This window comes from Bactrocera latifrons, unplaced genomic scaffold, assembly GCF_001853355.1.
Source record: "Bactrocera latifrons isolate USDA-ARS-PBARC rearing strain unplaced genomic scaffold, ASM185335v1 scaffold_3, whole genome shotgun sequence".
NCBI lineage: Eukaryota > Metazoa > Arthropoda > Insecta > Diptera > Tephritidae > Bactrocera > Bactrocera latifrons.
The window spans coordinates 2,389,158-2,413,779 of NW_017536629.1; the positions used below are offsets into that span (position 1 = coordinate 2,389,158).

Here is a 24,622-nt window from a genome sequence, read left to right on the forward strand (position 1 = left end):
AATTTTATAAAAAATTAAATTTTTAAATTTTTGAAAAATCAAAATTCGGAATTGAAAATTTTAAATCAAAATTATAATTATAAAATTGACAACCCTATCGGGAATTCTTCATCTAAATCTCGCACTTATATGGAAGACAGGTAAATTTTTTTTCTTAGATATTGCTCACATAGCCTAACTACCGTATTACCTAGACCTGATTTGGTAATTTGATATAATTTTTGACAAAATGGCGGGTTTTCAAAAGAAAGTCGTATTTTGTGATAAAATTTACATTTCAGTGTTAGAGAAAATTAAAAAAAAAATCAAATGATTGTCAATCTTATAGTTTCGATCAGTAGCTATCAGAATTCTCTAGGAGGGTTTTGTTATTTCAGACAAATTTTCTTATCTTACTTTGTAATGATTGTCTCGAAAAAATGCGTGTAAAATTTTGGAAGCTGATTAGACTAAGTTAAAAAATTCATATAAATACACCCTTCAGTTTTCGGATTTCTCAAATATATTTTTGAAATTGTCGGGTGGATATAACCCATTTTGTGTTTGATTATTAATTTTTTAAATTGCTTCATATTTAATTTCTATGGACAAAAATTTTCGACATGTTCTTGTTTTTGTTAAAGTATAAATCATTATTGTAGTCTCATTACGGCTCTCCAGTTGCTAAATCTGGTTACAGCACTTACTTCGATTCCGCTAACTTCAAAAAAGCTAAATTTTCTCCCAGCGAGTATCGATTAAATGAATTTATATTCTATTTTGCGGTGAAAACACAGCAGTGAGTCCCTTTCGTTGAAATTGTGAGCCGTAACAAAACTTCCTCGATAATAATTTGTCTTATTACTTGTATGTACATATGTACATACATATATTTCATTTGATTATGTTGTATGTAAAAGATATCAAAATTTTATGTAAAAAGTGTACAAAGTTATGATTTCATTATTTTAAGAACAAAAAAAATTATTAAACGAGAAAATTATAATGCAAACTTTTATTAAAATTTGTATATGTACACATGTATATCAAGATTTTAAAAACTTGGAAAATATTTTTTTTTTTTTTTTAATTAAATAAATGTATACCATAGAGTGGTGTAACCATGATCTTTGATTGCTTACAGAATAGTGTGGACTAATTTATTGAAATCGAAAATAAACGAATGTAAGAAAAAAAACTTCAACTGCGCTCTTGAGTTGAGTAATAGTTATAGAAATCTTAGACTCTTATTACAATGCGAATTTTGTTGAAATATTACACACATACACACGCATACATACACATATATAATACATCATTGTAATGAAATTAACATTTAAAAGAATGAAAAACTACGAAACTCTTTAAAAATAAACTAACTAAATAAATAAAAATTTATATAAAACAATAAAAAAAAACTTAGCAAATAAAGCAACAAGCTAGCAACTATTAACAGCAAGTTTATTATAGACAATTGAGCATATGGCAATGCATAAAACAATAACAACAAATATTTCTGTACATACTTGTATGTATGCATATGTATTAAAGTGTACTGTAGTGCAATTCAAATACGAATGCGTAAGCGTACATTATACTTTCTAGCATAAGTTATTAAAACATAATTAAATTAGTACTGACAATGATGTAAGCGTTTATGCCGGTGAAGACCACAATGAAATTCAATAGTCATGTGTGAGATGATGCAATCTGCATACATACACGTGTAAACAGTAGTGTGCATGCAAATGTAAATATGTATACAAGTGCGTTTGCAAAACATCCGATGAGAGTTTTCATATAATTAAAGAGACTAAAGAATTCAATAAATATTATTATTACAAAATAAAAGTGTTTCATATATACATATGCTTGGTGTGTGAAAATTTGTAAATTGCGGTGAGCAGGGTTGCAAACAATACATAAAAAATTGTTTTTTTTTTTATTTTATAATCTCGAAAACCTTAATAACAAATATTTTTAATTTTTTCATCCCAAATGCCGGATGAAAAAAATGTAAAAAGAATTTAGTTCCTAGTTCATAAATTATTAAAAAAAAATATTTTTTTTTTTAATGAAATATCAACAAATTTGGCTATTAATGCCCTATTTACATTAATTTGCTTGTAATTATAGTTTTTCAGTTGGAAATATATAAAAACATATTTCATTTTGTATCCATTTTCATTCCAAATTTGAATTTGAAAAATAATATTTTTTATTTGTACCAAAAATTTTTAAATTACGTATTTATATGTATTAAAGAATTATCTCAATTTTCAATCCGAGATGTTTAGAAATGAAAATTTATCTTGAAATTTTTATTGAAAATTAAAAAATAATCAATTATTATTAAAAATTAGATTCTAATTTTTTTCAATTTCCATTTCAAGATGTTTAGAATTAAAAACTAATTTTGAAATTTTTATTGCAAATTAAAAAATTTTAAATCAATTTTATTAAAAATTTGAATCAATTTTATTAAAAATTAGATTTTAAAATTTTTGAAAAGTCAAAATTCGGAATTGAAAATTTTAAATCCAAAAGTAGAATTATACAATTCGCAACCTTGGTGGTGAGTATATTGAGGAATTCAAAGTTTTCGGTTAGTTACAGTTAAAAATATTATAAATTAAAAAAATTAAAATCTCGTAGTGATAAATAATGAATCATATTTACCTGCACATGATTAACACCTTTTGCTTAATGTGGTTTCATTCGTTTTTATTTTAGTCATTCGCTAACAAAAATATGCTTAGTATATGGAATCGAATTTAATATTTGTTTGTATGTAAGTATATTCGTATGACAAAGCTTTCTAATTAAGTAATCTCTCTTTTTGTCACATTATTGTTGAAATGCCGATTTCTGTATTTCCTTTTATAAAACTACCAATATCTTTTGTTCACACTCCTCACTACTTTGCAAAGTTTCGTTATGTTTACTTTCACTTCAGGCAACTTAAGGTTAATTTCGTTAATAAAATTACAATAATTTTTTTTAGTTATGCATAACCTTCAGGCGAAAATTCAGTTTTACTTCTTTAAAGCAGCTTACAACAAAAACACTAACTGAAAAAAAAGTACGCACACTGGTCATACCAAAATAAGCACGATTAGGCATTAAAATTGCTCATTTCTAACGGCTAGTACCGCAGCGTCCGGAAAGTACAAGTGCTTTGATAATAAAAATGATAAGAATGCTTGGCCGCCTACAATGAGAAAGAGGAAATACAACTTTCGTTTTCGACCGCCAGTGTAGTCGAGTTGCTGCGGATTGCCGTATGGATCATAGTTGATAGCGCCGCTGTTGACTGTCGGTGTAGCATCGTGCAGCACTTTAGTCTTTAATGTGCGTAACTGTGAAGTTGAAATAGAGAGATATTTACAAAAAGTCAATGCTATAAAATTATAATCAGCATACCAGAAAGAAACCCAGCGTAAGACTTGTGTAAAGCAGTGCCACGTAGTAGCCAACGCCATGGAAAAGTGTGCTAACCAGCAAACTTGTTACGATTATAACAAATTTGTAACCGGCGAATGAGAGTAAATCCAGCGTTTTTAGACTTGTTTTTATGTTCACCACATACAGTGTGATCGAATAGACAACCAATTCGAAAATACAGTAAGCCAAAGCACTGGAAGCTTGTATGCCGAGTTGTTCGGGTGAGAAACGATTCTGCAAGCCCAACATTAGACCGGCCACCACCACATACGTGATGTAAGCCATAGCAGGTATATAGAGGTCTGGTGCATTGATGTCATAGCGTGGCTGTACAGGATTCTCTTGATCATACTTCAGTGACCAGTCCTAAAACAGATTAAGTTATATTAGTTATTTAAAATATAAACAAAAATGTATTATATTTATGCCATACCTTATGTGTGAATGGGAAGAGCAGTAATCGCAATTTATTTATTACATATTTGTTGTCAACAGCGAAATAATATTTCAATTTCGCAACTGATACCCACTTCTCAAATTGATTCTCCACCAGCTGCTTGCCTTGATCAGCCAAACGCTGACCATATTGCATAGCCATATCTTGCACAATCGGTTGCTGGAACATAGCAAATTGTGGTACGCCTGCTTGAAATTGACCTTGTGCACCTGGTGCTGCACCCATGGCTCCTGGTCCGCTCATTGGCATATTTCCACCATACTGTGGCTGAGCAGCAGGCGCTGTGGCAAATGTTGTTGTCTGCGAAGTTGGTGGCGCAGTATAGCTGTAATTTTGATTTTGCACTGGCGCTGGTCCAGTGTTGAATCCACCAATGTTGGTGGCTGTATGTTGCGGCGCCATGCCATAACCTACAGATACTCCAGTCGTGTGATCAGGTAATGGTGCTCCAACTGTTGGCTGCATATAAGGCAGCGGTGCGTTCATTGGAGCCGTTGGTCCCATGGCGTTTATATCACTCACACGTTTTGGCTTGCGGGATGGACCTTGAGCTTTTGTTGCAAAAAGTATTAAGAATGTTAATATATATATATACCATAGTCATTTCATAAAAACTGCAAGACGAAAACGCGCAGAACAAATACTCACAAATACATATATATAAATTAAATGTTAGAATTACAACGAATAAAGCAAACAAGCAAACTATAAAATAGGAAACTAGATAACTACTGTTAATATTAGATAAAATTTAATTTAAAGGTAAACAAAACAATTCGTAGAACAATAAACCACTACGTTTGTGGATATGTTTAGTTCAAGCAGTCATCACCAGTTGAACCAAGTGGATGCTCGTATTGTACTTGCGCTATCTTCATCCTTACAGGTTTCCCACTTACGATTCCGGATCCCGGCGTTTGGATTGTAGTTCATCTCGTCCTGTTTGTAAATGCACAGTGCTTTGTTTCGAGAATTCCTGAATAATTATTGGAAATTTAGTAATTGTTTAAGCAGGTAGTACACATCACCAATCAGATCAATTTGACAGTGCTGCTGACAGCTGATACCAGCGCTGACGTTTCTTAAGTTAATAACTGAGTGTTGCCAGCTGGTATAAGTTCATAATTCAAAAGCAGATATGTTACGAAAACCGAACTGCTGCAACCGAAAATTTTAATTTGTAATATTACTTAATAATAAAATTAGAAGAACAAATAATTGAACATCATCCAAATTATAACATTTCACTATACTAAATAATTGTTCTAATGGTTTAAAAGTGTTCGACAAAATTGTAGTGACGGTATAATGGTTAATATGTCAAATTCGAACATTTTTTTTTTAAATTTTTTTTGAAAATCTATTTTAAAAATTTATATAAAAAAGGATAGAGGAGTTAATATAAAGGATATCTTTCCAATATATCTTTTACTGCATATTTGTATGATCTGGCAGCTCGCTAACGATCTAACTAATCTCAACTTATTAAAGTCTAATTAGAAATGATTAAATTCAGTCATAACGTGCACTTGGTTGACAGTGGTAATATTAAGTTCTAAATATTTTATATTAAAAGTAATAATTAATTAGTGTTACATTAGTTAATTATTTTATAGTGTGTGAGGCATTGGTATTGAAGAATAGAAACCATAATATCGAAATTATAGCCATAACTAACAAAGTTTGAAATCGGATATGAGTTTTTCAGCAAGTTACGACTTTATTTTACCAGGCCACTATACTGACTTTAAAAAGGATTTCAGAAAAAACCAAGAATCATAAGTTAATTGTAGTTATGTTTAGAGCGGCATGCAACAAGTTTCCGAAACCCACATGTTTACATTGACGCAAAGCAATTTGAGCCGCATGCGAAGGCAGAAAATAAGTCTTGAGCAATAACAATCAGAATATACGCACATGCATACGTATATATGTAGTTAAACACGTGTATACACATATTTACAAACATAAATCTTGTTGGCGAGCGTGTTTCATAGGATTTGGGGTTGCCGAGTGCTGACAAAAGTAGTAGATAAGGGATGAATCTTTTGTGTTAGCTAAATGTAGGCCCGTGCCTGAATACATATATACACTTGGATGTGGCCGTTGGCCATTACTGATAACTTCAGGTTCAAATCAGAGGTCAATTACAGAGATCTCAATTATCTCCCATTAGGCGGAAAGCAACGCACTGCTTATCTCCACTAATTGCAATGATGTGTGTTAAAAGCAGGTCATTGTTTGCAATATTTTTAAATAACAACTGAAAGTAACCAACATATTAACACAAATCTTTACTGTTTACTTTGATAATAAACCAACGCAGCTCATATCATTTTTATTTACAGTTGAACTGTGTTCGCAAACGGTACTGATTCTCTATCACAAATCCTACAGACTTCATCAAGGAAAATGGCAGCGAAACGTATTGGTGAGTGTCCATTAATTTACATAATTATACTTATAAAAATCAATCTTTGTCACATTTGGAACATATGTATGTATTTCCAGCTCTTCTTAGTGTATCGGACAAAACCGGACTAATCGATTTGGGTCAGAGTCTTGCTGCGCTTGGTTTTCGCCTGGTTGCTAGTGGTGGCACTGCCACGGCCTTGCGAAATGTTGGTCTGGCGGTGGATGATGTCTCCGATATAACCGGCGCACCAGAAATGCTTGGTGGTCGCGTCAAGACCCTGCATCCAGCCGTGCATGCTGGCATACTTTCGCGCACCACAGAAAGCGATCTTGCCGATATGAAACAGCAAAACTTCGACTTGATCAGCTTGGTTGTGTGCAATCTGTATCCATTTGTAAACACTGTATTCAAACCTGATGTGACAGTGGCCGATGCTGTTGAGAATATCGATATTGGCGGCGTCACTCTGCTGCGTGCGGCAGCTAAAAATCATGCTCGTGTCACGGTCATCTGCGAGGCTAGCGATTATGCCAAGGTGCTCGGCGAAATCAAGGAGCATGGCGATACTACTTTGGACACTAGGTAAGAGTCGGCTAGTTCAAATTCCAATTTTGAAAATAACATATTTGTGTATGTACATACATACATATGTATTTCGATTTTAGAAAAGTGTTGGCGCTCAAAGCCTTCACACACACTGCCGCGTACGACGATGCAATTTCCGATTATTTCCGCAAGCAATATTCTTCAGGTGGGTCGCAGCTCAACTTACGTTATGGCATGAATCCACACCAGAAACCCGCACAGCTCTTCACACAACTCGAATCGCTTCCGCTGAAGGTGGTCAATGCTTCGCCGGGGTTTATTAATTTGTGTGATGCGCTTAATGGCTGGCAACTTGTGCGCGAACTTAAGCGTGCACTAAATCTGCCGGCCGCGACCAGTTTCAAGCACGTCTCACCGGCTGGCGCAGCCGTGGGCACACCATTGAGTCGTGAGCAAGCCAAGTTATGCATGGTAGACGATCTGTATGACAGCTTGACACCGTTGGCCATCGCGTATGCGCGTGCGCGCGGTGCCGATCGCATGTCCTCATTCGGTGACTTTGTTGCGCTTTCCGACATTTGCGACGTGGTGACTGCGCGTATAATTTCACGTGAGGTGTCAGATGGTATTATTGCGCCCGGTTATGAGCCAGCCGCGTTGGAGTTATTGAAGAAGAAAAAAAACGGCGGTTACTGCATTCTACAGGTAAGTTTCAGCGTTGAATATGCCATAATTGCTTTCAATGCTAATTTATGTCACAGATGGATCCCGATTATGAGCCAAGCACATTGGAACGCAAAACCATCTTCGGTTTAACGCTGGAACAGAAACGCAATGATGCCGTTATCGATGCCTCACTGTTCGCCAATGTCGTCACGAAGCTCAACACTCTACCTGAGAATGCCGTACGCGACTTAATTGTCGCAACTATCGCGCTGAAGTTCACGCAAAGTAATTCCGTGTGCTATGCACGCGATGGCCAAGTTATTGGCATTGGCGCCGGTCAGCAGTCGCGCATACACTGCACACGTTTGGCTGGCGAAAAGGCCGATAATTGGTGGCTGCGTCAACACCCACGTGTCGCCGGCATGAAATTCAAGTCGGGCGTCAAGCGCGCGGAAATCTCGAATGCCATCGACAACTACGTGAACGGCACCGTAGGCAAGGACATGCCGCTCAGCCAGTTCGAAGCGATGTAAGTTTTTGTAAATATTTAAAAAAATATATTTAAGTAATTATTGTTTTTGTAACGACGCTGCAGGTTTGAGGAGGTGCCACCACAGTTGAGCGGGCAAGAGAAGGCAGATTGGCTTAAGCAGTTGGACGGTGTTTCTTTGGGTTCCGATGCCTTCTTCCCATTCCGTGATAATATCGATCGCGCCAGATTGGTAAGCATGCGCAGTTGTTGCTATATGCGATAAATACTAAATTTGTTGTTGTTGTTTTTATTTATATAGAGTGGCGTATCATACATCGGCAGTCCGGCTGGTTCCACCAATGATGCTGGCGTTATCGAGGCCTGCAATGAACACGGCATTGTGTTGGCTCATACGAACTTGCGTCTATTCCATCATTGATAAGAAATACTACATTTTATTTAGCAAGCAAAGCATAATCCTCTTAGTGACAATAAGCATTGGAAATCTACAATATATAAATATACATACAGACGTATTTTTCTAAACCAGACAAACGGCTTATCATTTGCGCGCTCATTGACAACACTTTCTTTCGTTTATTCTAAATTTATTAAGATATTTATATATTTTCCTTTTGACGCTATTTATACATAAAACTTAAGCGCTTATCTCTAAGAAGAATTAAGTACGTTAATATTGTAGTCATACATACATACATACTTGCTGTATAAACATCGCATCGCACTTAATCATGTTCAATTGGAACGCGTTGGCTAAATTTATTTAGTATATTTTTAAAAATAATCGTTACTCAATTAGCATACATATCTATTTATAGTAATTACGTCGGTAAATGCGTTGTTAAAATGTGCGTATTCTGCTACAAACTATGGAAGTCAGCGTAAAAATATATTTATTTTTTAGCACTTAGCTAACGTTCATTATGCACTACATTTTTAAACTTTTTTTTGTTTTTTGATAAAACAATTTTGCTCAAAACTCTTTTTCCAAAATTTTTTTTTTCAAAATTGTTTTTCTCAATTTTTTTTTTAAATTTTTTTTTTTATTTATTTTAAAAAATTTTTTCAAAAACTTTTTTTTTTTTTAATTTTCTTCAAAACCTTTTTTTTCAATTTTTTTCAAAAACTTTTTTTCAAAAACTTTTTTTTTTAATTTTTTTCAAAAACTTTTTTTTTTTTTTTTTCAAAAAATGCTTTACATGCGCTTCTGCTTCTTGCGGAAAGTACTGCGACAATTGCACACGAAAACGAAAAACGTCACCACGAACAATATGACCGAGGCCAGCACCAAAGCGAGTGTGGTGGTCTGCTCGTACGTCTCGCTCGGATCGAGTATATGATTGCGCGGCAGCAACTGAAAATCGGCCAGCACATGGGTGCCGTTCGGTGGTGGGCACGGTTGCTGCACAATGATCTCCTGATGTTGCACCTGCAAAACAGAAAATTTAAGCAAAATTCATTAACTTGTTGCCGGAATCAAGTCTTAACTGCTAAGCCCCACACTTACCTGCTTGTTGCGACAGAGCTGTAGGCCCGCCGAGTTGGTTAGCGTGTCTGCGCTGTATTCATCCTGCACCAGAACAGGCAGCAACCACTTCTCGGGTGATATAAGCTGTGACCAGGACCACAATTTCGAGAGATCGCGCGGATGCACGGCATAGCCGCCCACAGCAGTCAGACCTAGTGTGATAAGTGCATTGAAAATGCTAGCAGACACCTTGCAGGGCATTAGGTGAGCGCAGAAGAGGCCAAGTGTTTGTATGACGGTGAGATAGAGCAGCATGTAGCCTACGAGAGCAAAGATTAAATGAACATTCACACCCTTAAGCACAAACGTGAAGCTTACCCATATAGAGATAGATGCCGGCATCGCTGCTGGTCGAATATGTATACAACCCGGCCATGCTGTGCGCCGGTAGCAAGTAAGCCAGCCAGATGCAAAGACTCGGAAACAGCCCCAATAAGCACTGTGAACGCAAGAAGTCTTCTTTAGAGAACACTATGCTACAGCAACCAGAAAAATTGAACCTACCTGTATTGTAAAGTAGAGACCACGCGAGTAGAGACCCAAGCGTATGTCGCGCTCGGCATGTCGTCGATCCTCTTGCGCATCGCGTATGGTCAAGAGCAGCAATGGCCAGTAGACCACCGCCATGACGCAGTGATGATAACCAAAGCGATCGTTGTAAGTAAGTTGTGCATCTGAAGCGGGCACATCCCAGAAAATGCAACCGATGCAAAGCGAAAGCAAAGCCGCCGCAATCAGCTTACTGATCCAGGTGAGCAGCGAACCCGGTTGCTTGTAGGCGGCAAAGCGTTTTATTAAAGCTTTCGTCTGTCCCCAGAAACCCGCTTTCCTTGTGAAGTTGGGCAATGATGCCGGTGGCGCGGCTAGCGGTGGTTCGGAGTTGATTTGATCCCACGAGTTGGCTAATGATTCGATGCGTGCCGATGACTCCAGCATGGCAGCAGCTGACAGGTCATCCAATGTAACTAAATCCACTGCAATGAAATAGCGTGTTAGTAGATGTATAAATTTTTGTTTGAAATCATCACTTACAATAGTAATCGGCTGGGTTTTTGAAGGGCGGACAAGGATAACCCAACTCCCCCATATGTCGTGGCAAGTCGGAGCGACTGCCGGAAAACACCGTACGCCCACCTGATAATAACAGTACACTGGAACACATTGAGAGTATTTCGAATGTGGGTGGCTGTAGTGTCATGATCACAATACGACCACCACTAGCCCATTGTCGCAAATATTCCACCAGAAAGAATGTGTCGAATATGTCCATATTACTAGTAATCTGATCGAGTATGAGCAGTGACGACTGTGCAAGCAATTGACAAGCGACACTCAAACGCTGCTTCTCGGAGTGTGTGAGTGAAGAGACATTCGAGGCGCGCACGGTAGTCAAACCGAGATCCTCGATTAGCACATCCATCTAATATGAAAAGAGTTAACTTAGTTTGCTACTTTTCTAAAATATTTCTACTTCACACACTTACCCGCTCCTTGAGGTCCGTTCGATCAAGCGGCCCTCTTAATGCGGCATGGAAATTCAAAGTACATTGCACGCTCATACGCGGATCCAGCGAGGATACTTTCAACGCCGGCACATAACTGCAGAGCTCACGTAAACCGCGTCTATTGATTTGTTGGCCATTGATGAGAATTTCACCACCCATGCGCTCGTGTAAGCCCGCCAAGCACTCCGTCAACGCTGTGCCTTCACGTTGCGACGTTGCCATTATGGCGAACAAATCGCCGGCCTTTGCTTGTAGTGAAACTCCGCGTAGACATGGATTCACATCCAGACAGTGCACCTGTATATTGGGATAGACAAGTCCGATACTCGAATGTTTCCGGCTGGACATAATGTAGCTGGCGTGTCCACCGTTCGGATGGTCTGAACTACGATTGCGCGATGTGCCATAGATACGTGACTCGCCGTAGTCATAACCGATGACGTCAGCGCCACCGGCCAACAAATCGGCTTCACTGTGCGAACGATGACCGTAATGCTTGCCATTCGGCATATAGTGATGAGTATTGATGTGTGTGCCCACTGTCATGCGGGTATCAGAGGAAAGTAGTAGCCATTATAGAAAAATTAGCACTGGCATGCCAAAAGAGGCGAATCGATAAAGTAAACAACACTTACCAGCTATGCTTGCACGACTGTTCGCCTGTCGCAGCGCCGTCATGGGTACGCCCTGTGCGCGCGATTCGGGACGTGAGCTTGGTATGCCGCCAATGGCACGGAAGTCCGACTCACTGCGGTATTTTCTATAAGGAATAACATGTAATTTAGTAAAATATATTTGTAAAGGTGGGATTTTGTAATTTCCCCAATGAGCTCACCTCAAGTTGGGCGGCACTCGGCTGCGCGTTGTTTCGTTGTCACTGCTATCGTAGCCAGATGAACCGGCTGGCGGCACACCTGAGCTATCGCGGAAGCCACGATTAACACGACCACGCACGCCACCCGGTCCTGGTCCCGGCGGTCGGTGTGAACGCTGCGAACCGGCATTCGGTGGAAATACGCGCGGCAGTCCGAATTTCAAATATGTATACATATTTGATCCCAAGGGGGATCTATGAAAGCAGAAAGTAAAAAAGTTGTTAAGTTTTAGCTTTTGGTTTGACTGTCATCGCAGTGAGAACTTACTTCGGTCCGTACCGCGGATGATTGAGAATTGATTGCACTGTGGTGTCGCGTAGCTGGAAATTTCCATATGGCAGCGGTGATTTGTCCGATGAGCCCAAAGCGGAATCGGTGAAGTCGGAGTTGAGATTTTGTCTGCAATTGTAAGAAGAAGAGCGGAACAATGCGCAGGAAAATTACATTTAATTCAAGCTTTGTGTGCGGTTTTCTATGACATTATGGATTTTTTTTATTATAACCGTAAATGCAATGAGCTGTTGGCGGGTTTTGCTGTGCAATGACAAAAAAAAAGAGAAATGTGTTGAGGTTGGTTGAGGTTGCAAGGGCTTGGCGTTCAACAAAATGCCTAAACGGGCAGCCATGGAAGGTGTGGTGTGCTGTATTGTGATGCGTTCAAGCGCTACCTGACATTGGCTCTTGCGGCTCAACGGTTTTGATTTAACGTCAAAAATCAATCAATGTTAATTTATGAGCACTTCCGCCTAAGCAAGCTACTCGACCGCAGAATGCAGCGACGAAGCTTCGTCTGCGGGCGTTGCAGCCCACATACCAATGAGACCACTCAGTCCTATTTTTCGATTTGTGTGCGCACCAGCGGAAATAAGTAATAGAGTAAAATACATATGTACACGTCATGTGACAGGTGGGCTTACACCGAAATAGATTGAAGCAATTTTTTTACGAGAATTAATGTCAAAAGTTTGGAGTACGAAGCGTTCAAATAAAGACGGATTATTTGTCAGTTTCAAATTGTATGCTTTATATAGGAATTGATATAAATACTAGAGAATATCGTAGAGCATTTCTATATGGAGTTGTAGTGAGAGACCTTGGATTTAAGTACCCATTAAGACGGAGATTTTTATATGTACTTAAGATTAAATTTTTTTTCAGGTCTTCCTTGGAAATTTAACTTAGATTTTTAAAGTTCTTAAAGATTTTATCGGTTTTGTGGCTTTTACTTGACACTTTTTCGGTAAAGGTAAGGTAGCTTTAGTACAAGGCTGGCAGTGACGTATATCATTTCAAAAGCGGAATGTTAAATATGGAAAGTCAATACATATGTAAGTGATGCTGCGGACCACTGTTCCTTAATTGCCTGTACCAGCTTAAGGAATGATATGTTACAATTTAACCGAACATTGTTGTACCGACAACCGAGTTAAAAATAATGTATCTCTTGATGGTGGATTTCACGTTATATACTATCTGATCATGTTTGACTCGGACTGTCAAAAAAATACAATACAAGCATGGCGTACGTTTACTTGTTATAAGCCGCGGCTCGTATGGCCTTTATTTGCTTTAGTGAATTTTAAGTATTTCAGTTTCGGCTGTTTTTTGGAGCACCCATCGCTAGATTGTACAGTTACCAGCAAAAACACTGCTTAATTAACATTTTCGATGTTATCACCACTAATAGGGGTGGATGGACGATTCGTATAGTTTTCGATAATTTCGGGACCTTCACTGAGTGCTTTATGTCACTCAAATACTTGTGATTGTGATTAAGTAGACGCCATAAAACAATTCTCTAAAAATGTTTAATGACTCTGTAGTTATTATTCCACTAAAAGTATAAATTTTCAAAAAACCCCATGGTAAGACACAACAAGCTGCCAAACACAAATAGTCAATGGCCTGTTAAAACACCACATCTGGGAAGAGGCTCGCCTTAAGGCGGGCAAACTAGATCTCTTGGGATCGAACTTGGGCCAAAACTCATTTGCGACAGCGCATATAAAGATACTGAATACGGGAGCTCCGACCCGCTCCCATACCGAAATCGGTTCTAGAGTGCCTTTCCTTGCTAGCTCATCAGCTTTACCATTTCCTGCGATATCGCAGAGACCTGGCATCCATAACAATCTTATAACAAAGACACTCGATGCTTTTGATAACGAAGTTAGACACTCCTTGACTAACTTTTACCCCACTATAAATGAGTTCAAGGCTAGTATCCCGCTCTGTTACATTTACAGAGCAGTAAATCTATTGCTGCCTTAAGTCTGCAACCTCGGCTTGGAAAACACTGCAATAGTCAGAAAGTCTGAAGCTGGAGATGATAGAGAGCTGACAATAAGCTTTGACCCACCCATAAAGAATATCATTGCCTTCCCAATCACAACTCCCTGACCTGTATGTGGGCAGAGAAGAAGTCGGCAGAGTTCAGTTTGGCGACTTCATGATGCAAGGGATCGTTATAAAATGAAAGTGTGTGGTTATTTCCCCGTAGAAATAATCTGATATCATTATCTACATTTAATTTAGGTTTTACATTTTGCGTCATTGTTTTAGGTTACTAAAGCTCCGCATACTTTCTAAATATACTCCCTGAATCCACTCGTTATGAAATTAGCTTACCTATATATCGACCAGGCATGCAAGTCCTCTGAGGCCGCTGGCGGCTGTGGTGTATGGGGGCCGTGAGGTACTGAATATCGGCGCTCCTCGCGCGATATCTTTTTCGATGCATTGAAATTGCTTAATTCCATTGTCTGCAAAGAAGAATAAAAATATTTTAGTCAAATATTATATAAAAAAGTACATAAAAATATTCACATTAAAATTTGTGTATAAAAATAAAAAATATTACTTAACAACTACGACAAAAAAAAAAAAACCGTTTATATTGACAAAGCGCAAAAAGAAGCTTCATTAAGATTTTCACACACTATAAATTTCTTGTGTAATACCACGTAAACCAAAAAAAAATCGAAGACAAAGTCCGTTAAGAAAAAGTTGACCGTTTAGAGAAGAACACTTTAAAGCACTTTGTTATAACCGTTGCTGGCGTTTTTCACACTAACTGCAGCTTGGGGCTAGAAGCGGTTTTACCAACGGTTCTGCATGTTTTTTGTTGCGATATATCATAATTACAACTTTGGTGGCAGGTACCTGTTCATGGCGCGTTAGTGAGGCACCCATAAAAAGCGGACATTATTTCTCATGACGACGAAAGTAGTGTTGCAGGGCGCTAGTGCTGGGTTTCTGAAAGTATACATTGTAATTTTAATACGCGCTCAACACATCATCAGTTATATAAACGCGCTTTTCTAGCATTTCTAATGAACCCTAGCAAAAATATTCATTACTTTTCCTTCGCAGAACACAGAACGCAGAAGCGGAGGCAACAGCGAATGCGCCAAGAGCATTACAAATTAGCAACTCTCCCGGTCCGTTCTGCATCTAATTTTACTTTCCGTTAACAGTTTTTCATTGGAAAACAACAACAAAACGCGAAATGGGTCAAGCAGCTGGCTACGCGGGCTCAAACACTCAAAACATATGGCAAACAAAGAACGTTGGTAAGCGCTTGGCGCCCAGCTTCCACTTGATTAAACTCATAAAAGACACGTGACACCGTGCATTTCGGCGTTTTAACATGAAATCCAGTTAGAATTTGCAGAGTTTGAGTTTGCGAGTTTCTTGTCTGGTCTTTGCTTTCAGACTTTCTTTGTGCAGAAGTTCACATAAATGGTAAACCGATGTACATATACACATGTGTGTATAAATATATTTGTAGAAGTATGTATTTACCTGCCTTTATAAGTAATACACGCTTATGGCGTTGTGCTGCTGGTGCGCACGCGCGTATAAGGTATTATTGGCTAACTGTTTTATTTGTGGTTGCTTATTCATTAAATGTTGTTGTAGTTGCTTATTTAGGCTTTTACCTGAACTCTGCTGCGCGGTGAGCAAAATTCCTTATCAGTTAGTATTTATCTTATTATTTATAACAATTTGTTTGGAGAAAACTTCAATATGCCTATATGTACTTATGTATGTTTTTAGTTATCTACGTGTGTGCAAAAACGAAAAAAATTGGGTTTGTTTGCAGAAAAGATTAACGAACTAAGTTATAATTGCTCTTGTTATAACAAATATTACCTTATTTATCAGACTTCTTTATCCAACATATTCTATAGATTTAGCACTTTTTCTGCTTTGAAAATCTCAAATAATAACACATAAACATGATAAGACTATTTCGAGAATCCCTAAAAGGCATCTTATTTTGAAGCAATGAAGTTGGAATACCAGTGAACCCAAGGTTTAAAGTTTATCTAACTAAGTTACCTAGCAGTAAGGTCTCTTCTAGATTCGCTTACATTAAAAATCGATGACACTAGAACCGCAAAGACATTAGTATACATTCCTAAAATGTTCGCTCTTTTCCGTTATATTTTTCGACCAGCCTTATTTATTGGGTAGTCGAAAAAGTCTTTTCGTAATTTTTCATATTTATAATAATAAATAAATAAAATAATATGTAACATTTTGGTCGACCACTTTTCGGCATTTTCTCACTAGAGACATTATTCCGTCAGTGTCACTTTTCTGGTTTCTCGGCGAAAAACTGCGGCAAGTAATTTTCACTGTTTCTCTTGCAGCCAGTTTTACTCCATTAAGGGTGGTTTTCCATTGACCGAAACAAATGGTAGTCCAATGGTGTAAGGGCAGGGCTATATGGTGGATGCTTCCCGGCCAAGCCCTCCAGTTTTTTCCGAGTCATCAAAGATGTGTGTGGTCTAGCGTTGTACTGATGGTAGTCGAAGTCCTTTCTGTTGATCAGTTCTGGCCGTTTTTTCGATTGCTTGCTTGCTTCAATCTCATCAGTTATTGACAGTAAAATCAGAATCAATCGTTCAGGCTGGGGCAGTTCATAGTGGATGATTCCTTTCCAATCCCAACAAACACTCAGCATAATCTTTCGAGGCGTCAATTCTGGCTTTGCAACCATTTGTTGAGCTTCACCACGCTTGGACCATGATCTTTTTCACACATTGTTGTCGTATTTGATCCACTTTTCGTCTCCTGTTGCCATTCGCTTCAGTAATGGTTCGATTTCATTTCGTTTCAGCAAAGAATTGCAGATGTCAATTCGGTCCAACGAAGTGATGCAGCTTCGTCTCTGTAAACTTCATACATTTTATTTGTGGCTTGCGTGGCATTCTTTCCATTTTAATACAAAAATTTCAAAATATAGCGAATTTCTTCAAAATTTTCACTTTTTTTTCCAACTTATCCAAATTTCACCTTTCAAACACTATATGTTATAATACAATGTGATTGGTAGCACTGGAGATATACGACTGCAATGACATCTATTTACAAAATACGAAAAGACTTTTTCGACTACCCAATATATTGTTTACAAACTATCACTAAATAATTATTTTCATTTGCCTCTTCTCTACTTTTTCTCTATTTATTTGCCCAATCAAATTCCGTTGAAAAAATCTTAATAAATTGAGAAAGATTTTATTATTGAATATGCCCCAATCTAATGTTCTCATATTGAGACACATACATGGGCACCTTTAACAACAAACAATTTATCGAAATTGCTGCGGCGGTCAGAGCCATTAAATTTTCATATGATTCATAAAATTGCTCAAGAAACGGCGGAAGAATCATGACACAAAAATGTCTGACATTTACCTCAGCGAGTTTTTTGCAGCAATTAAGTTGAAGTCATATTATTCGTTGCGTTATATTTAATTTTTTGTGCATATATATACACTAAAATACACATAAGCGCGATTTTATTAGTGACTTGATCAAAGATAAAATATTCTTGCATTCATCCAAAGGAAATTAAAACGGTCATAAAAGTCGCTTATTCATGGGTACACATGGCTTTATAAACAAAAGCAGAGTCATCAGTTCGCTTTTTGCATTTGCAGTTAAACTTTAAAAAGACAATCCTCTCATACTTGTGCTTCTGGAAATGCCACCTGAGTATAGCGTTTTCTGATAATTTTATTATTATCCTGGCTTAAACAAGATTTATACGTAGCTTGTGAAATCAAATAGTCCGAAATCTGACTAGCCGTAAATTCATAAATTGCAATCTGCAACTCCATTAATCCCATATTGCCAGATGCCGAAGAGATAATTGGAATCATTCTTGCTTTATTTATGGCCGAGAGGAAAAGGAGATGATAGTGAAATCCTTAAGGTGGCGATTTGCAAATAATGACATCAATGCAATCATTAGGCGATCGTTAAAAATATTTAAACAATAGATATTATGACGACGGTCTCCCATCCGAGGCTGTTTTGTTCTTTTCACAAAAAGTTGCTTTCATATAACAGAAGGTTTCAAGACCGTAGCATACTCTCGTAGAACAAAAAAAAAATTTAATCTAGTGATTGATGCCCAGAGCATAATGAAACTGTGGAGAGAACATAATTCAGTCTGATGAATGGCAGTGAAAGCAAGATGTCGAACCCGATTGCCCCATCGATGACGATGAAGCAGACGATCCATTTTCCGACCATGAAAAAGTGCAAAAAGCAATTACCTGTCCGAAGAACATTCTAAGCGGTGGGGACTGATGGATTACCGGCCGAGCTATTCAAACACGGCTGCAAAGAACTGATAAGGAGCATGCATCAGCTCCCTTGTAAAATATGGTCAGACGAAAACACGTCCACTGATTGAAATTGAAGTTTTTTGTGGCGAAACCAAAAAATCTAAGACCCCACAATCTGCGCCAACTACCGTGGGATAAGCCTCCTCAACATCGCATATAAAGTTCTATCGGGCGTACTGTGTTAAAGGTTAAAGCCTACCCTCAACTACCAGTGTGGCTATAGAACTGGAAAATCAAGAACTGACCAGATATTTACCATACATCAAAACTTGGAAAAGACTCGTTAAAAGAGAATCGACACGCGCCACCTCTTCCCGCAAAATCAATTCGGCTGTGTAAGCTGAGAATTTTTTGAGTTTATGTATTTCACTTGCGTAATTTCAAGCAAAAAACAAAAAAAAAATCAAATATAAAGTCAAAAATAAAAACGTTAATTTTCTTGTATAGAGCAAGTACAATTGAAATTACCTTGAATTATTTAATTAGATGTGGCATTGCATTCACAACCACTCGACTTAAAATTTAGGACGGAAAATTAACAGGTTTCGCAACACCTGTCAAGTGTCTGCCTTCTGAATGGCTGAGCGGAAATGAAATTCTTGCGATTTTCACAGGAAACACATTGGACAAGTCAGACTTAGAACAAGTATAAAGCGCTTATGAGTATTTATGACTTTTGATAAACTCACACAAACACTAACAACTCTGAGAATGTGCAAATTTGAGCATTGAGTAGCGAGAACAATAAGAACCGTATATTACGACATTAGCGTTCTAGTTAATGCATTATTTTTCTTTAAGTACTGTTTAAATTTTCTACTTCCATACTGTTAGGCGCATAACAGTACCTTTGCTTTACGCGGGTGGCGCAGAATTCGCATGCAAATGAGTTTTTAATTAAAGCTTCAACTTAAGCAATCGGAGGCATGCCACCACAAGAGACGCATAAGCGTGCGAACATGGTATTACGTAAGCGCATAAGCTGACCAATATGGGTGACGACTGCTTGCTGCTCAGCCGGTTGGCGGCCGACGGAGCTGAAGACAGCAGACGCAGCGCCGCCAACGTGAGCCATATGTGGCAGCAGCGGTGGCAATGGCTTGGCTAATAGATCGACGCCAACCAGCAAGCGTAAGCAAGCGTAAACAAGCCTAAACAACAACAACAACGACCACAAATAAGCAACAGCCGAATGCAGCAATGACAACAAAGCCAGCTGCATTTAGCGCACCGCCAAATAAAATGGTTTTGCTGGAGCTTCGGCGTAGTGGCTGCGGCAGCTACTGTTTGTGTTGGCGCGCTGGTGCAACGAGGCGTATGAATTTCCGTTTTGTTTTGCCTGATTTTTTGTTGTAAATGCTGAAAACTATTTAAGCGTTCGTATAAGCCCTGAGGAAAGGCACTCAGACGCCATGAATGAACGGCGAATATTAGACGAAAATAGCAGCTGTTTGCAATAACAAGAACGCATATATTTAAATATTGTTTGTGCGCTAATATTTGTATGAAACGGTGTATGTTTGCGGTGATAAGCTGATAACCCGCAAATATGACGCGAATGAAAACGATGGCACAGCATTTCTATACCCGCAGCCATTTCTATGCATACGTTTCTTAATACATAAATCCATATGTATATATAGTTACATTTATTTGCGTATGTGCATGTGTTTACTGAATGGTTTCATTCACTTCGGCGCACTTTTACTTTCTACGTTGAACGGGCGGGTTCAATGCACACAACACCACTTTGTTAATGTTTTGTTAATTGCTTTATTGTTTTTGCTGTTATTGCTGTCGTTGTTGTTGCTGTTGTTATTGTTTTAATTTATGATCACCCTGGCATAGTAGGCCAGTTGTTAAATATGTAGCTATGACCACAAAGCAACAATGTGAATTACCTTTTAATCGCATATGGCCGCACGACTACGTACGAGTATACGAACTAACACTGGCCGAGTGCATATGTACTCGTGCATGTGTATGGTTAATGTTTGTAATTTCAATTGTAAACGTAATAGCGGCGATTTTCGCTAATTTGCGGACGGCAGTGAGATGGTTTTTCCATCAGTTCAGGTCTTTTGTCTTAATCTTTCCTGCTTTAGCTCTAAATATACACCTGTGCGCAGGAAATTAGCAGTGTTTTTGTTTTTGCACGTAAATTATATAAACAGAAAATGTGTATGTACATACCACACTCATAGAGAAAGGCCAGGGTACTTTTCATACCGAAAGCAGGTAGAAACAACCCAACCTACTCAAAAGAGTTTAAGCCTATTAGCTTAACTTCCCTCTTGTTGAAAACGCTAGAGATCTTGGATGTGCACATTAGGGCCGCAGCGCCTCTTAGAAGCTTGTCCTAGACGCAGCACGCATATACGAAGGGTAAACCAGTAGAGATTACACTCCATACACTGGTTTTTAATATTGAAAGGGCTCTTGCATATAAGAAATATGCAATATTGGAGTATTCCTGGGCATTTCTGGAGCATTCAGCAACGTCTCTACGGAATCTATTCTGAGGAGTATTCAGTCAATAGGTTTTGATACAACACCTAATAATACCAGTATATTTCGAGTTGAGATGTTTGCTTTGCGAAAGCAACGTAGTTGGCCTCTAATACACCTGCAGGTAATTACAGAGTCAACATCTACGTAGACAGCCAAGTAGCAATCAAGGCAGTAACCTCATATCGCATATCGGCCAGAAGTGTCTTGGGGAAAAGCACACTAGAAAGTGTTGCCAGAAGTAAGCAACTTCACTTCTAATGGGTGCTAGGCTACAAAGTCATCGAAGGCAATGAAATAGTGGACGAGATTACCAGGATTATACGGGTAACATCCAAAACACGATCAACATGAAACCCCTACATTGTCTATTCGGCGATCTGGACAGAAGCATGGTAAAGAAAATCAAAAAGCAATGGAACGAGCCGCCTGGGTACAAGATTACAATCGTCATGTGAAAAACGGTATTGGCACTCGATAGAGAGATTGTAGGAACATGATGGGAATACTAACTGGTCACTGAATGGTGCTGACAGGTCGAAAAGATTGAATGACAATAAAAAAAAAATTTCGCCCCATAAAATGATGAAAGGCTTAATTTTTGCAGAAATTTAAATAATATTAAGGAAATTCGTCGCTCTAATATTAGTAAACTGTTCATTGCTACACTTTCAAACGCAACTGTGCTTGTGATGGCGCCGCACCCTAAAAGTAGTTTAGTTGCAGCCACTAACCGACCATTTTTGTTTTCAAATACATAATTGCAATGTGCGGTTTACTTTGTTTTACTATTAGCTCATTTTCAACACTTACGTATGTATGTAAGTATGTGTATATGTATGTACGCAGATTTAATAAATTTTTCTTGGAATAAATGCAGTTAAGCACAGATATGTAGTTGGTGCGTGCGAGTAATGGCGCTGCTGTTTAATGCCTGTTTTTTGCTATCAAAATATTGCTCTCTAATTTCATTTTCTTTATTACCGTTATTTTCTTTTAGTTTTAAATTTTTTACTGTTTTTATATTAACTTTGTTTCATAAAAACAAAAGGCGCGTCTGCTGTTACAGCATTTCTTTCACGCAATGAAAGTGCTAGCCACTTGAAAAATCCCAACAAGCGATTAAAATAAATTTTATTAAATGTGTGCTTTCCGACATTTATGTGTGCAAATAAGCGGCTTGCCATGTGTTGAGCCATAAAAAGAGCGCCTAAACTGTGTTCACATGCAAATGAGTGTAGGTAAACTGATACCTAACTATTGTTGAGTGTCTGTTGGCTTGTTGGGCGCTATCAGCGCACAGTGACCGCGGGTCAAAATCGACTATAAAACCTCATTAATTATGGCTTTTCATTTACTCTTTTTTTTTTACGGCGAAGCAGCAAAAGAAAGCGAAAGTCGCGAATCTTAGTTATTTCATAATTTCGTAAAAAAAATAACATTAAACATTTTAGGTCATTAATTTCATATCACTTAACTTATTATTAACTTACGTAACTAATGTAAAGTAGCTGCAGTTTTTGTTGTACGAAAGCTGAGAAAGTTTAGCGTGATTTTATAGAAAGCTGTCTGTTCAAAGTTTTAATATGAGCAAGTGAATGCCTCATTTTTAATATCCTTATAACTTTTTAATGACTTTTGATAAAATAACGAGTGATCCAAGTAAAAGTACTTTTCTCATTAGCCTTTCTTTGACTGATCAAGCGGGAGTCGTGTCAAGCTGTCATGTTGTTTTCGTTCAGTATTTTTTGACATTTCATCTTCACGTTCTGTAAAGAATGTGTTTCGCGCGCTTCGCTAAATTTATGTTCAACATAAGCGGTCTACTGAGTGTACTATTCGCAACATCGTCACCCATATTGAGACCCAGCATTAAATATTGGATAATATTCGACCAAACAGACCACATCCAGCACGCAGTGAAGATAATATAGCAGCCTCAGCCACCAGCTCGGTCTGACGCGTCACCCGTTTGGAACGACTTGGCGTATTTTATGTCGAAATCTTAGATTGAAAGCAACAAAATACAGCTTGTGTAAGAACTAAAGCCTCTCGACCTTACCAACAACATAGCTTCGCTCTCTTAGCTCTTGAATAGTTCCAAGAAAATTCGACGTTTGCGAGCGAAATTTTGTTCAGCGAAAAAGCTCATTTCTGGCTCAAAGAGCATGTAAAGCCTAAAGTCTATGCGGATAATTCCGCTTCGCAAAATATCACGGGTGTCATTTGGCAGTTACCAGTCGCAAAGTTCGAAATTCATTGAAAATGACATTCAAATCATCGAAAATTGGGCTCAACAGATGGACCATCTGAGACATACAGGGTTTGTCCAGAAAGCAATTGGATTGATTTCCTTCTGCCGGATTCGGTAGAGGGCGTTCCTAGCTAACGACCGAGCGGCTGGTCAATTGTCTTCGAGCATCTGGAGAGTCAGAACAAACATTTTCGAGCAACGTGTTTCTGTGAAGGGTGCAGCATTCGTTAGAGCAGAGGTACGTCATTAAATTCTGTGTAAAACTCAGTAAAACTGCGGCATTTGATATGATCAAGCAGGTTTATCCAGATGTTGCTTTAGCAAAAATTGGTGTGTTTTGGAGGCACCAGGCCTTTTTGGAGTGCCGGGAAGAGGTCACTGATGAATGACATAAAAGGGATCGTCCAATATGCATTTGTTCCTCCTGGATAAACCGTCAACTCCAAGTTTTACGTGGAAGTCCTCAAGAGACTCAAACGAAAGGTCAATCGGGTCTGACAAGAAATCGAAGCCGTTTGGAAGTTGCATCACAACAACGCCAACGGCTCACACCGCCTTTCTTGGCTATTTAACCAAGCTCGGCATCCCAACGCTTCCGCAGCCACCCTACAGCCCAGATGCTGCATCCGAGCCTTGTTTTTTTTTGTTTTTTGTTTCCTCGCCTGAAAAGGCCAATGAAAGGACTAAAGCAGCGTGGACCTCAGCTCTCAAGACTATTCGGGCGAATGCCTTCCGTGACTGCTTTAATGCTTAGAAATCGGCCTGCCACCGATGCATCGACGCAGAAGGAACTCATTTGAAAGTTTTTAAAGAATTGTAATGATTGGTTCAACTTCCAGACAAACCCTTTAGCCGCGGCAACATTTGTAAGAGCGAGTAGTTCAAAAAATAAATATCAAAGAATGTTCTTTCGAGTGATGATAAATATTCCACATTAAAGTTAAAGTTTCTTTGTTTTTTCTTTAAAAAGGTATGGAAGCTCGAAATCGATCACCTTTTACATACATTTAGAAGTATATTTAATAATGAAGATTCAACCACCCGAAAGTAGTTCTTTATGGGTCAGAGGTGTCAAAACTTTGTTTTTTTCATATCGCCAGCCTATAATCATTACTGTACTCAGTATAACGGCATTGGTTAAATGTAATGGATACTAATGCAAGCAAATTAATTAGCTATTAAGAAGCAATCATTTATTACTCACGCTGGCAAGTCAAAAGCAATAGAGTCACCAGTCCACTATGTCGTCTAAGTGAATATTTATATGTATGAGTGTATGTGTGTCAACGCAACCACAGCTGAAG

General features: G+C 38.3%; 3 protein-coding genes across 5 annotated transcripts in view; 1 reads left to right on the top strand and 2 right to left on the bottom strand.

Annotated features, from left to right (window-relative positions):
- Positions 1–2,686: 2,686 nt before the first annotated feature.
- On the bottom strand, positions 2,687–4,929 carry LOC108970368 (protein YIF1B-B). Of its 2 annotated transcripts, none has more exons than XM_018935704.1 (4): positions 4,780–4,929; positions 3,857–4,431; positions 3,403–3,789; positions 2,687–3,338 (listed from the first exon to the last, which is right to left on the bottom strand). In XM_018935704.1, the coding sequence occupies exons 1-4, from the start codon at positions 4,811–4,813 to the stop codon at positions 3,102–3,104; spliced, it is 1,233 nt and encodes a 410-aa protein (XP_018791249.1). In that variant the 5' UTR covers positions 4,814–4,929; the 3' UTR covers positions 2,687–3,101. The 2 variants fall into 2 exon arrangements, with proteins under 2 accessions (XP_018791249.1, XP_018791248.1); XM_018935703.1 differs by having other exon boundaries at positions 4,765–4,929.
- Positions 4,930–5,391: 462 nt separating this feature from the next.
- Positions 5,392–8,529, top strand: LOC108970475 (bifunctional purine biosynthesis protein PURH). Of its 2 annotated transcripts, XM_018935882.1 has the most exons (7): positions 5,392–5,422; positions 6,229–6,311; positions 6,392–6,878; positions 6,962–7,547; positions 7,604–8,037; positions 8,104–8,230; positions 8,300–8,529. In XM_018935882.1, the coding sequence occupies exons 2-7, from the start codon at positions 6,293–6,295 to the stop codon at positions 8,417–8,419; spliced, it is 1,773 nt and encodes a 590-aa protein (XP_018791427.1). In that variant the 5' UTR covers positions 5,392–5,422; positions 6,229–6,292; the 3' UTR covers positions 8,420–8,529. The 2 variants fall into 2 exon arrangements, with proteins under 2 accessions (XP_018791427.1, XP_018791428.1); XM_018935883.1 differs by lacking the exon at positions 5,392–5,422 and having other exon boundaries at positions 6,208–6,311.
- Positions 8,530–9,120: 591 nt separating this feature from the next.
- LOC108970476 (ATP-binding cassette sub-family G member 8) overlaps positions 9,121–24,622 on the bottom strand; it is a 44,280-nt gene continuing 28,778 nt past the window's right edge. Inside the window, exons 2-11 of the mRNA XM_018935884.1 lie at positions 14,538–14,671; positions 12,177–12,308; positions 11,870–12,103; positions 11,670–11,794; positions 11,014–11,573; positions 10,562–10,949; positions 10,034–10,503; positions 9,848–9,968; positions 9,509–9,789; positions 9,121–9,430 (exon numbers count right to left, since the gene is read on the bottom strand). Of these exons, the coding sequence (XP_018791429.1) occupies positions 9,197–9,430; positions 9,509–9,789; positions 9,848–9,968; positions 10,034–10,503; positions 10,562–10,949; positions 11,014–11,573; positions 11,670–11,794; positions 11,870–12,103; positions 12,177–12,308; positions 14,538–14,668 (2,676 nt within the window). The 5' untranslated portion in view covers positions 14,669–14,671 and the 3' untranslated portion in view covers positions 9,121–9,196. The remainder of the gene's footprint in view (positions 9,431–9,508; positions 9,790–9,847; positions 9,969–10,033; positions 10,504–10,561; positions 10,950–11,013; positions 11,574–11,669; positions 11,795–11,869; positions 12,104–12,176; positions 12,309–14,537; positions 14,672–24,622) is intronic.